The sequence below is a fragment of the Patiria miniata genome, unplaced genomic scaffold (genome assembly GCF_015706575.1).
Source record: "Patiria miniata isolate m_02_andy unplaced genomic scaffold, ASM1570657v1 HiC_scaffold_2, whole genome shotgun sequence".
Lineage (NCBI taxonomy): Eukaryota > Metazoa > Echinodermata > Asteroidea > Valvatida > Asterinidae > Patiria > Patiria miniata.
In genome coordinates this window covers 10,150,970-10,164,981 of record NW_024037058.1, presented here as the reverse complement: position 1 = coordinate 10,164,981, position 14,012 = coordinate 10,150,970, and the positions used below count along the sequence as shown (strand labels likewise).

General features: G+C 43.3%; 1 protein-coding gene across 1 annotated transcript; it reads right to left on the bottom strand.

Annotated features, from left to right (window-relative positions):
• Nucleotides 1-4,727: 4,727 nt before the first annotated feature.
• Nucleotides 4,728-5,852, bottom strand: LOC119726337 (G-protein coupled receptor 84-like). Its single transcript, XM_038197992.1, has one exon. It carries the CDS (start codon nucleotides 5,850-5,852, stop codon nucleotides 4,728-4,730), a length of 1,125 nt encoding a protein of 374 aa, XP_038053920.1.
• Between the last annotated feature and the right edge of the window lie 8,160 nt (nucleotides 5,853-14,012).

Here is a 14,012-nt window from a genome sequence, read left to right as displayed (position 1 = left end):
AAATCTTGAATTGGAAAACATTCTACTGTACTTTTCAAATGATTCGTTTCATTTGCCTTTAGCGCCCCCTTGAAAAATGTACGCACCCCTCTGTTCCCCCATCTTATAATAGTTTGACCCTAGTTATGCTGCTGTTACGAGCTCTGCAGATCCTTTCAAGGGCTTATGAAGTGAATATTTATTAGCAACAAATTCTGTGCTACTTTCTAATCCTCTTAAGTGTATGAAAACTAATTAATATTCCTTTTCGGTCAATTTTGTTGAAAAGTGCACTTCTTTAAACATTTTTTAAAAAATGCCTTGCTTCTCCGGACAATTGAGGGCGCTGTTCTCGTGATGTCATTTCAGGTAGACAGGTGTTTTTTATTGTAATAGTGAGCCCAAAATATGCTCATTGAAAGCATTTGTGAGAAAAGTGTGCTCATTGGCTTACTGCCATGCATGAACTGACACAACAACGAATCACTAATGAAAAGAAATTTTCAATTTTTTTGTGCATAAACTAATTTCAACATTGAGGTTTCTGCCTTATATGACATCACACTTTTGCTCATGCATATGGAAATTCGCATTAGCATAAAAACCAAAAGTGGCACCAAAATCCCTTACAAATGTCAAAATGAAAATTGAAACTAAGGTTACAGGGACACAAAGGTGCATTTTCAATGATTGCATAAACAATATTACATTTCATGGGCCCTTTAGGAAAAGAATGACAAGCTTTATGTTCTGCTTATTTAGCGATTGAAGAGATTTGCCCAACATTGTTAATGCAGGAAAGCTTGAATATTGTTAGCTATACCGGTATCCGTAAATGTGCGAGTGAGTGGAGCCCAAAGCCATTCATGCTTAACTAATGCAACAGTATCACCTGGCCTCAAAATATTACGGCCTCTGTCAAGTTGGTTTTTGCCACGATTTTCTTATGCGTGACGTCCCTCTCTATGTGTCGCCATTAAGGCCGGGAGTACTTGCACGAGGGGTCGCTGGCGGATACTGTCCAACACAGGGTTACTTTTGAAGCAGTAAGTCTGTTGTCTGTTCCGACTGGCTGATAGAAGGAAAGGGCCATGCGATCGAAAACAAAGAAAACCCACAATTTCAGAGCCTCAAACTAAAGTTAATGCCCGCCAAGTCACCTTTCTGATCCAATTCAACCTAATGAAATCAACTGAAGATATAAACAAAAGCCACGTGGCAACCTTCCGTTACGTACCTACGAATCTCTTTTGCTTTGCTCGAAATCAAAAGGTAACAACGACAGACGAACTAGACTGCATTGGAAGCGTATCAATCAAATTTATTTCTATTTTGCAAAAGTAGGGAACAGATTTATTTGGAGGCCATCAATCAACTTAGAGCAGTGCCGTGCTTTCTTAATAAGTTCACAACCAAGTTAAACTCACAGCAATTCAATGCCAGCCGAAGCTATCATTCTATCTTTGAAAACAATCATATTTCCAGTCGAAGCATGACAGGCACCAATTCTGTTGTAATTATGCCTTATTGAAAGGTTACCCTTTGTGCCGTTCCTTTTGTCAATTCTGTTTTTCTGGCCCGGGATTTTCTTGCAATATTGATGTGATCATATTATCGTGGTCGGGTTTTCGATATCGGAGGCGAAACTGAGGTCAAATATACTCGAGCGGGATTGCGTCTAAAATTGTAAGTTTACTTTTGTCTTCATCAAAGCAGGGTGCCCAAAAACTAGATGGGGATACAAGAGGCTAGTGAGGGGTCATCCCCCTTCTTGCGTCCCACGCCCCTCCCTTTGAGTAGGCCTGATGTCATCGTTATATTTTCGCGTTTGTAGCACATCGAAAAATGTCCTTTGTGACATAAGGTTAATCTTTGAAGACATTCAGATGTATAATTCTAATCAATGCTCACACCAAAAGCTCGTACGAAAAAGTTGTCCCTAATTCAACTATTATACATGTATTATATTCAAAGCTGGATTTTAAGACAAAAGTCAATAACGTTGGGTTTTATGAACATTGTGAACCACTGCAACGTTTGTACTATAAGGTGCCAGATGTGATTCATTTATCTTTGAAAAGTACAATCAATGTTGCTCATCATTTTCTTTCGATTAATCATTAGAAACCTAACTGTAATAGATAATGGTAGAACAAAAATCGAGTTTCATTTGAAACCCCACTATTCGTGGTGTCATGGTGTCATCCCTCAAAAATAAAGCAATCAACAATAATAGTAAACTATTCATCCTCGGGAATTCAAGACCACTGAATGCAAGCGTTAGGGGTTACTTGACAACTACTTTTAAAAACAATGAGTGTCGACTGTCGAACCCCCGTCTGTAGACTAATCTGAGTATTACCCGTTGTCCAACGGAACTGCAGTACAAGTTGAATGCGTCCCCACGCGCCATCAGCCAATACAAATTGTGACGTCATTTTTGATCAGAAATGTTGGTCTATGCTGTTGATTAGTCGTTTTGGCTGACATGCTTTTGTAATACTACAACAGGTCACTGAAGACCCGATAGAAGGCTCCGCTAAATGGTCAGAATCTCGAGGTCACGACGCAGTCTTGCCTAATTAATCGCCGAATCTGCTCGCACACAATCATAGACTACTGTTGTGTATTCAACAGACTATATCTGAAAACCCGCGAATTTAATAAAGTGATGGAGACCAACGTAGAGAGAGTCCCTCGATTTCCGAGTCGGGAACGTTGTGTCGCCGCGTTTTGAGCACGGTAGCATTTCCGATTCACCTTTGGCTCAGGGGGGGGGGGGGGGTAACTGTCGCAGGGGCATTGAGTGTAGCAGGCAAGTGCTACTTTGTTTTCTGTTGGACTTTCCTATTTTTGCGGACCAATGGTCAGATCAACCCCTTCCCCGTATAGCTAGCTGCAAAGTCGGCAAATTGGGAAGAGTCTCAACCTTGGATCCACCTGCCAGATAGGGTGCTTGAGTGGGTGACTAGGCCTGTAGTCTCCTTACACCCATGCACTCTAACAATTATTCCCCTGGTGGAGACGTAGAGTTATCCAAGTTTTTTTTTTTCCGCGCGTGGCATCTTTGTGGAATTTGGTGCCTTAAGTTTGCTAACCCTCATCATACGGCTTGCTCTTCTTAAAAAGAAAAATATCTTTCATTTTTTCCTCAGAAAGAGGTGTTTCTTTTTGTTTCGTTTCTTTTCACATCTGTTGTTTCCGTATCCCTTTTTTACAACCTCTAACGTTTACCATGCGTAGCTTTCAGTAATGCAATAGGCGACTTCCATTTAAAAAAAAACAGTCAGAACAACCCTGGTAAAGCCTCAAGTAAAATTCTATTCAATTAATTCCGAATTGGATTTAGAATTGGATTTAGCGCATTCATTGGCATAACAAGGTTAAACATTATAACCCTATTTATTTGTATTTATCTTTATGATGGTGCATGGGTGATACGGTCTAACACAATCCCTTCAGTAGGAGTTTTGGTGAACAAAATCCCCATCATTGTGTCTAAATGGATTGACAGAGGCCCACTGTGGCCCAAACAAAGTGTGTAAATGCCCAGATTACTCTGTATTTGGTCAGTACCTGCGCAAACAAAAGTTTATTTCCCTGGTTTTTGCCTGGTTATCCCCCAACCACAACAGCCTGAGGCAACATATACATGAATAATAGCTAAAAATGATGAGGACCATCCGTTTCCATGATTCATGACTGGGCCTATAAAAGGATGATTGATGGCCTCGTGATAACAGCAGCTATACTTCACAAGCCTTGTAGTTGGAGCTGGACAATACAAAGCCCATGGGAGTTGGCCTGGGTCTGATCTTTGCCTCAGAAATTATATGTCAAAGTTCAAACAGGGTTAAAGGGGCACTCACGATGCTTTTTGGCTACATTTGTATGTCTCAATTGGGAACTTGAGTATGAATTGTGGAGTAAGTATCAACATTATTTTAAATACAATGTTGGTACTGTCGCACACTTAAGAGTTGAGGAACACTAGAGACTCGTTTGGTGTTTATGCCTTTGTTCTCGTTGGAAGCAACGAAATTGCTCAAACTCTTAGGGAAGGTGCATAACAACCAACATTTCTTAAGAAATATTTTATAATACGTCGGCGAAAGACAAAACCATTTTTAAAAATTAACTAACTTGTTGAACTTGTATTTGGGGTGTCGTTTAAAAATAATGCCCGTGGGTTAACTTTCTTAACCCCTGATCTTATTGTTGTCTTCCAAACGATACTACTTCAGGCGGAATAATTTAACGGGCTATGTTGTACCAGTCTTATCTTCACAGTGAGCAAAGATTTGCTCTTTAAATTGGTATTAGTGCGTGTCCAGTGATTGCAAAATGTTCCTACGTGCCTTTATAAGGAAGTGACCGTATATTTAGTCGGTCAATCAGCATGGGCGTCGCCAAGATTTTTTTCTAGAGGGGGGCAAAAAAAATTTTGCCAAAAAATGCTTGTATTTCTCAACACATTCTCGATTTATCAGTTTTAGAGGGGGGCAGGGACATTTTGCGCCCCCCCCCCAACTCATTAAATTTACACCACTTTGTCTTCGCGCCTCTTTTTCTTTTCTTTTGTTTCTTTTTTTTTTCTTCTTTTTTTCTTTTTTTGCTTTTCCGGGGGAGGGGCAAGTGCCCCCTTGCCCCCCCCCCCTCGCGACGCCCATGTCAATCAGTCAGGTACAAAGATTTATCTAGGTTGGCCATCGTGAGAATAGCAACATTATGAAAAACAAATTCTGAGACTAGTACAGTCTCATTCTGCTGAGAACGTCCTTGCACTCCTTCCGAAATCGACGGTTAGCGAGGCCATAGATGAACGGATTGATGGCGTTATTCAGATAAAGGATGTTGGACAAAACCTTCATAAAGACTGATTTTTCATCGAAGGCGTCCATGATGGCATTGATCCCGTACGGCAACCAGACGACCAGAAACACCACGCTGGTGACGAATAGCATTGTGGTGGTTTTCCGCTGCAGGACCGGTGCCGGGGCGCGTCTTCGTCCGTTCGGTATGATGAACTGGTGGCGTGCTGTGGTCTCGCCAGCACCACAACCCCGGGCATTGGCCCACCTGCCTGGATAATTGCCGGGACATCTTGATGATAGTCCAACAGTTTGGATTTCGGGAGCCGGCCCGAGGCCAATATCAAACGGAGGTTTATTGGAGAGAGATGCATCTTCCACAGTGGCGTGCTGTCTAGTAGAACACACTTGCCGCATCCCATACAACTCGGGGCTAGTTTTCACGTGTCTCCGTATCGTTAGAAAGACCTTGCTATAACACACTGTTATCGTCGCCAGGGAGGCTAAAAACAAAACGAATACGGAGATGTAAATGATAAAGTTCAGCAACGGTGGGTTTTCTGTCAGGCTCGTTTGCAAGTACAGAGGAGTGTTTCCGACCACGGATGCTGCCAAGATCGCCAACAGGGCTCTTTTGGCCCGACTAGACGTCATGATTTTCCGGTGGATGGGACGGCACACGCAATCGTAACGATCTAACGCGATGACGCCGGTGGCCATGAAAGATGTCGCGATGAATGTGCGGTCCAAACAGTTAAAGCCGTCGAAAATCAGCCTGGGTATGGGGTCTTCGGTTAGGGACGACGAGTACCAGGCGATTTCGTAGGGTCGGAGGAGACACACGATGAGGTCGGCCACGGACAGGGCTATGATCAGCACATGGGTGCTGGATTTGAGCGATTTGGAGCAGTAGACGCAGAGAGTCAGGCAGTTACCGAAGGATCCCACTATCATGACCAGGATGAAGAAAGCCACTAAAAAGATGCATTCTCCTCTGCCAGGGATGTGCATGTACACTTCGGACTGCGTACGCGTAGTGTTTGTGGAATCTGCCCCTTCCATATCGGAATCCCGAACTTCGATATTTCGCACCGCAACGCTCACCTTCCTTCCTTCTCGTTCGTCTTCCGGTCTCCCGATGTTATTTTAGCTCTAGAGGCTTGACCTTTCTTATTCTGTCTTACCAGGTGTATTAACTCATCCAAACAGTTGAATTTAAAGCGCGTCGGAAAGCGACATCTTTTCCATAAGAGCATCTACAATTCGTGTCTCCGCGGTTGATGTTATTTGGCGCATGTTGTGTGGCATGTATGTCGAGTGCTAGACGGCGACAAAATGGTACATTATCTAAGAACTTTTTATTATCTAGATGAAACCACAAGACCCACCCCCGAAAGTGCGATACCCCTCATCGACCAACTCTCTATTGAACTGAGAGCACGGCTCAATCATATTAATTTGCAGGATATCACTTCGGAGAGAACGGTTTTTGTTCTCAAGTTTACTATTTTTCAAATCACCAAATCGAAAGAGTGAGGAATAAGAAACAATTTTCAATAGCTTTGAGTCATATCGTGTCGGTCCATTTAGGAACTGTTATTGAGACTGTCAGAAATAAAAGCAGCAAAGTCCATGGCGTGTGGATCGCAAGAGTACCGGTACTTTGCTTAAATAACACGCGCACACGCACGCACGCGTGACTTATTTCGCCTGCAGAACACGTTATTGTAGGAGTGCATGACTCCATTAAATGACTAACAGTAAAGTCATCATCGCCATCGCAGGAAATAGGTCGTGCGAATTGTCAACCCCTTCCCCAGGGTCTACTTTATTTCCAACCCTGGGCTGGGAACTCCTTAATCGCGCTCTGATTGTACAGCAATACTACGCTGCATTAGGTTCCATAGTATAATGACAAGTGTATTACAAATAATACACTCAACCAACAAAGAAATAAGTTCCCCCTCCCAATACTTTTTTGTCTAACTCAAAAACTAAAGAAATTCCATAGCAATCCAGCCAAACTCTTTATTTGGCCCAAAACAGTGATAATGTTTACGAAATTATTCAATTTATGACAAACGATACTGATAACAGTTGCACTTTTGTATATGTGCATGTTGTTGTTCACATTCACCTTACACGTATACAAAAGTCCAATTGTTTTCGGTAGCATTTGTCATAAATTGCACACCGGTACTTATTTTGAACACATTATCACTGTTGTATGGCCAAACAAAGAGTATGGCTGAATACCTATTGAATGTCTGTACTGATTAGTCGTAATTTAAGCAAGATGTGCACAGTAGTTTTTGATTTACAGAAAAAAATTATATAGGTGGGGATCTTTCTTTTTGTTGGGTGTGTAAGTGACCCCGATCAAAGCCATATCAATGCGCGATTTTCTCTTCAATATGATTATTAAGACCCGCACATATGAGTACGCACATAAATATGATCCCAATTATTTCAACACGTATAAGGTTGCTATAACTTCTATTTTTAAGCTCTGACTGGAGCTTTTACATGTCAATTGGTGATTGGTCGGTCTGTCTGTCCCCGGAAAATTAACCAAAGTAAGCCCTATAAGCTTCCCACAAATAACCTAACGCTACCAAGCTATTGAGTCAAGCACCAAAAGACTTTGCTGTGAATGTGTCGAGTTGTACATTTTAGTATTATCACCAGACCACATGATAATGTGCGCCAGAATACATTGCCCACAGGGAGCCGAATTTGCATTAGTATCCAATAATTTTGGATATGCAAATGATCCAGTGCCAGGTTTAGAGAGCAAAAAGTGGTGGGAGCGCGTACTTTCCGACATCCTGAGAACGAAGTTGATGCGTGGGTGTGTACATGAATAGGCCCTATGCACTTATATTATAGGCGCCCGCTAGAATCCTGCAAACATCGCTGTGTATGCAATTCATGGAGAATATTATTATTATTATTATTATTATTTATTCGGCCAACAAATGAACAAAAGTACAATGACAAAGCAAATAAAAATCAGAAAGTAATAAAAAAAAAAAATTGAAAAGTATGACCAGACAAGACTAAAGACTGATGCGAGTAGGAATGGGTTGGAAGGGGGGGGGGGAGGGAGGGAGGGGAGGGTGGACAGTTTGACAGGGGAGAGGAGATAGAGGGACGGAAAACAAGAACAAAATAACATTTCAAACCGGCCAGGGTAAACAAAAGTGTACTTAAACACTGTAGCCCTAAGGCCTGCCTACCCAAGCTCGAAATGTCTACACAGAAAATAAATAGAATACTATGCAAATAAAAATATATAAATGAAAAGAAAATGAACGAAGTATAATGCCCGTTGATTTTTGATCGGATTTTTTTGGGGGGGTGAACAATGTTTTAAAATGATAAATGGTTAAACTATGGCCCACCTTTGATCTAAACACAAACATTTACAGTATCTGACAACTTGGACTGGGAACTCGTCTTTATCAGCGGGGCTACCCAGAGCTTTAACATTAACATGTTCATATTTTTGGAAAATAATATTAAAAATGGAGAATTGTACATTGTGGCACCCCAGCATGAAAGAAACACGTGAAGCATTGTCCAAGTGAAATCCTTCTTCCCTCCCCGTAAAATCCTTCAACTCAAATAAATAATTCCTAAAGAATCCTCGAATAAATGGCTGACGTACCTTTAACTTACATACCCGCTATTTACCACAAATGTGGTAAATAGCGAGTAGGTTGTGCACAAGAGAGTTAAAATATGTTTTTGACCGCTTTTGAATAGTTAATTGTACCGTAACAAATCACTCAATGAGATTGCTACATACACTATCGGGTATATTTTTTTTCAATTAGCAATGTTTCAACTTACTTTTTCATTGGTCAGGCTCCCGTAAAGGAGAAGTAACATGTTTTAGCTCATTGTTCTGAGATTTCAATCAGTTTGGGTTGTACAGCAACCGCTCAGATGCTGATATCTAATAGCGAAGAAAATAAAATCTCTATCATCTGCATTGCTTCATGTTTCGAAGAGCATCTCCACAATCCTTCCGAAACCGCCGGTTAGCCACGCCGTAAATGAACGGATTGATGGCGTTGTTGAGAAACAACAGGTTTACTAACGTCTCCAAGACGAGCGATCTCTCGTCGCGAACGTGAAGCGAAACGACAACAGACCAGTACGGCAGCCAGGACAGAACGAAGACCAGGCTGGTGACAAAGAGCATAGTGGTTGTTCGCCGTTGGAGGGACGGTCCTGTCGATTGTCGGCGTCTGTGATTCGGTACCGAGGTGACTGCGCTAGCGTCAGTTTTGGTACACCTAGTTCTGGAGTCTTTGGTACACCTACATCCGACACCTGTGGAATACCTACACCCGGAGCCTTCGATACACCTTCACCCGGAGTCATTGGTACAACTTCACCTGGAGTCTTCGGTATACCGACATCCGGAGCCTGTGGCACACCTACATCCAGAATCTTTGGAACACCTTCACCCGGAGTCTTTGGTACATTTTCAACCGAATGTTTTGGTTCAACTGCGCCTGGAGTTTTCAGTACACCTACATAAGGAGTTGTTGGTGCACCTCTATCCGGAGTCTTTGGTACACCTACATTTGGAATTTCTGGTACATCTACTTTCTGAGTCGTAGACGCGCCTACATCCTGAGTCACAGGTTTTACCGAGATGATAGTGTCCGCGTAAGATGTTAGGCGATCGCTACTGAGGTTGGTGTCCCCCAAATAACGAGACGTTTCGGAAGCCTCGTTGAGAACAGTTTCGGATGCACTCTCGTTCATTGTTTGTCCTACGATCATGGTGCTCGAGAATGGTGTGCTAGTGATGGCTACCTGCAGCAACGCCAGGGTTGAAGTGGTGGGACTTGTGGGTGAAGTCCGAATTTCTACTGTCCTTTGGGAATGCGAATCCTTGTCAAGTCCCGTGGATAGCACCCCAAGTCTAACGTGTCTGCGCACCGTGAGCAATACCTTGCTGTAACAGACTGCTATCAACACCAGCACGGCGGCAAAAATAGTCACGCAAAGCGTGTTGTCCACAAGCTTGAGCGAGGCAAACTTCCCGCCGCTTGATATGTGTACAAAGAGCGGAACGTTGACCATTACGGAGGCTGCGAGGGAAGTCAAGATGGCTTTCTTGGCTCTCCCGTACGTCATGATGCGCCGGCTGCCGCGACACACGCAGTCATAACGGTCGTACGCAATGGCCGCGGTAATCAGGACTGACGTGCCGATGAAGGTGCGCACGAAGCAGTCAAAGCGTTGCAAGTAGGGGTCCGGTATGTCCAGTCCGGACAGAAGCATCGAGTAGCATACAACGTCCCAGACTCGAAGCAGGCAGACGATTAAGTCAGCCAGGGCCAACCCCATGATGAGTACATTGGTGCTGGACTTGTGGGATTTGCCCCAGTACACGCGGAGGATGAGGCAGTTGCCGGGTACGCCGATAACTAAGATGCAGACAAAGTAAACCAGAAGCGCTGCTTCTACGCCGGCATCAAGAAAATTGTTACCAGCCGATGATGCCAAAGAGTTGTTGAGGAGAAAGGTGTCATCCATCCTTTTAGTTCTGGCGTTTACCCAAGTCAGCAATGCTCGTCAAACCTCCAAATTACGAAACATTTTAACATCAACTGAGAATTTTCCTTGAACTTCCTTGTGGTTTAAAGACGACTAATGTGCTAGTAATATTATGTCATATCAAGGTAACAGTTTACAAACATCAAGAATGAAAATAAAGGCATACACTGTGAAACGAAGCACGAGTCTTTCTAACCCCGCTCACGCTTGCACCAGAACAAGTGAAAAAGGGGCAGCTAACATTGGTTGCGCGTTATAAACCATTGCCCCAATATTAACAATCACCATCAATCTGTGGTCGTGACCATTGGGTTTTCCAGTGAATTTCCTCCTCTATGATAACTTAAAAACAACCAGAAGAGTCCATTAATTTTTATTTAGTTGAACGTGGTCGAATTAGTCGATTAGCTGAACGTATTGACCATAACCAATGGTTGTTTCTAGAAGTGATTAATTACACCACTTGGTGCATTTTTTCCGCGCTAGTTTAAGGTTGCTATTCGTCCGTAAATATGTGCACTAGATGCTTTTGAATATAATCACAAGCCTTTGCCGCTGGCATGCGTTAATGGATATTCCAGAGAGTCATGAATTTCATCTATTTTAGTCTTTAATTATTTGTTTTTTTCAGGTAAAGGCACGATCGTTCTAGAGGCGGTGTTTCCTTAGATTCGTTAATGATGCGAAGCATCCCGGAAACCAGGCTTGTTTTCGTGGCTAAAGATTCGGGCTTAATGACAAGAAATGACTTGCACGTCATGTTCTAAAGAAGTTACTTTCATTTTTGTTTAATCTGCAAATCACGAGGTCTAGCTAATACTCTTTACAATACATGTATTATTGCACCAAGGACATATTGAAATAGCTGAGGAAAAGTTCGTTTTTGAATGTTTTAAACATCCTTATTTTGTTTCCCCAGAAAGATATATAAAGCAACCGTTAAACACAAGTCTAAAGTTATTCATATTTTTACTACTTGAATCAGACGTAAATATCAAATTCGTTCAATTTCAAATTATAAAAAGCATATCAAGAAGCCTAAACCGTAGACCTCTCTTTGACTCATACAAGATAATGGACGCCATTTGCAAATATTCAAAAATGAAACTGTCAACATATCATGAAATATTCTACTTGGTTGTGAGTAAATTATGGTATCATACATTTTTACTATTTTTGAAATAACTACAGAAGCATGAAGTCAATTTTGACAATTTTTGATTGTAAAGATAGCCTACTCCTTATCCTAGGCCTAAACTTCTATGAGTTTCATTTAGTTTCAGTCACGCGTAACTACACATTTGTCAATTGATCACAGCACTTTTTGTGGGCACTGTGACTAAGTTCCTTGCCTTAATTTAATGTAATGCTGTGTTATGTAAGCTGTGTGAAATCCTGCATGTTGTGGAAAAAAGGCTGACGTGGTAAGGGTTTTCGAATCATGTGCCCATGAGCTAAAACTGAGGTTTTGCACTGATGACTAATAGCCAGGCAAATGATTCCAATCCCAACCGCAGCCCTTTCCACAACATGAGGGAGTTAACACAGCTTACATAACACAACACTGAAATTTATTAAGGCAAGAGACTTCCTCACAGTGTCCAAAAATGTTGTTGTGAACAATGTATAATTTTGTAGTGATGCGTGTCTCAAATTAAATGAAACTCGTAGGGGTTTAGGCCAAGGATAAGGAGTATCTGCACAATCAAATAAATTTTAAATTGACTTCATGGTTTTGTAGTTATATATTAAAATAGTCTGTCGGACACCTTTTGGGACTTACTTTATATACATTTCGTTTGCAAATTATTACCTTCCGAGTTTATTGAAGACAAAGAAACAGCGTTTGTTGTAGTCTTTCATTTAAAGAATCGGCATCGCATCGTCTCTTGTATATCATTGGACTTTACATGACATACAAAAGGTCGCTGTGATTACAAGTCTACATCATCTCTTGTGTTGATGATTTATCAGATTTTGTTTTCATTTTGTGGTGTGTTTTCTTTTGTCAGAAAAAGAGTGATGTAGACACTTATACCCCCGTCACACCGGAGGCGCGGTGCCACTACGGTTTTTGGTCAAAACCGCCATCACCGTAGTGACACCGGCAGTAGTTTTTCATAGTTTTCCCTTACCCGTCAATACCCCCGTCACACCGGAGGTGCGGTGCCACTGCGGTGCTTGTACGGCATAAACCGCAGTGGCACCGCCATGATCGCCGTTGTTCCGCAGTGGTTCCGTCATTGATCGCCGTAGCACCGCGGAAAACTGTCAAAACCGCGGACCTTCGCGATTGCACGGCGGTTGTACTGCGGAGGCACGGCGGTGACAGAGGTCCTACTGCGGTCCTTGTACGGTGCCACGGCGGTCATGGCGGTGCCGCGGCGATCCCACTGCGGATTGGCCCAACCCGCGGTGGCACTGCGGAAGTTTTGAACATGTTCAAAGTTTACGCCGTGCCACCGCGAAGGTCCGCGGTTTTGACAGTTTTCCGCGATGTGCGGCGATCAATGACGGAACCACTGTGGAACCACGGCGATCATGGCGGTGCCACTGCGGTTTATGCCGTACAAGCACCGCAGTGGCACCGCACCTCCGGTGTGACGGGGGTAGTACAATAAAGACATCAACTGCATGATGACAACAAACCAAACTGGCGTCGTTCTATCAGAGCTTTGTTTTACTGAGAACTGCCTTGCAGTCTTTCCTGAACCGCCTGTTGGCAAGCCTGTATATTAGTGGGTTCACGGCGTTGTTGGCGTAAAGGGTAACGGAGAGTTGCCCCAGTATCATATGGAACACTGGGTCGGAGTAGGAAGCAAACGTAGCGGCAACGGACATCCAGTAGGGTAGCCAGGTCAGGAGAAACACAACGCTGGTGATGAAGAGCATTTTGGTTGTCTTACGCTGTAAAACTGCTGCATCTGCCTTTGGTGGTGCGCGTCCTGCATTGCCTTGGTGTTGTCGCGTGTCATTCGTCCCGTCCACATCACGAGATTCTGTATCCTTCGACGCAAGGACATGTTTGGTCAAAGTCGCTTGTGGGTGACTGGCCCATTTTTTCCCAAGAGTGAAGTCGTCGATTTTGCGGCTTGGTGCTCCCTTGCTTTCTGCCATTATGCTAACATCCACTACCGTGTTCAAGCATGGTTTACTGCTGATCGACGACACGGAAGCGGCGGCAGGTATGTTCGGTACGACATTTTTCAATACGGCATCCTGCAGCCTTGTCGAACACTCGTCCGCTAGTCAAGAGTCGTTGCAATCTAGAGTCACGGTACTTTTGACGCCGACTTTGGTGTGTTTCTTGATAGTCATGTAGACCTTGCCGTAACACAGGGCGATCATGACGAGCGCAACGACGAAGCAAATGACCCGGAATGCCAACCGCAGAAGGAGAAGCGACTGGTTGATGGATCCAGAGGTTTGGGGGATAAAGGCAGGTATATTGAAGACCAGTGAGAATACGAATGCTGCCCCAGCTGCTATCTTGCCGCGTTTGTGGGTGAAGAGCCGGCGCTGTGGCCGGCATACGCAGTCGTAGCGGTCCGCTGCGATCACAGCAGTCAAAATAATCGACGTACCGATGGCTGTTGTCTCAAGAGCCCAGATAATAAATGTGAACTTCGGGACCGCATTTTC

Excerpts from the sequence above, each read along its gene's own strand:
- LOC119726337 (XM_038197992.1), bottom strand. The coding sequence starts at position 5,852 with ATGGAAGGGGCAGATTCCACAAACACTACGCGTACGCAGTCCGAAGTG.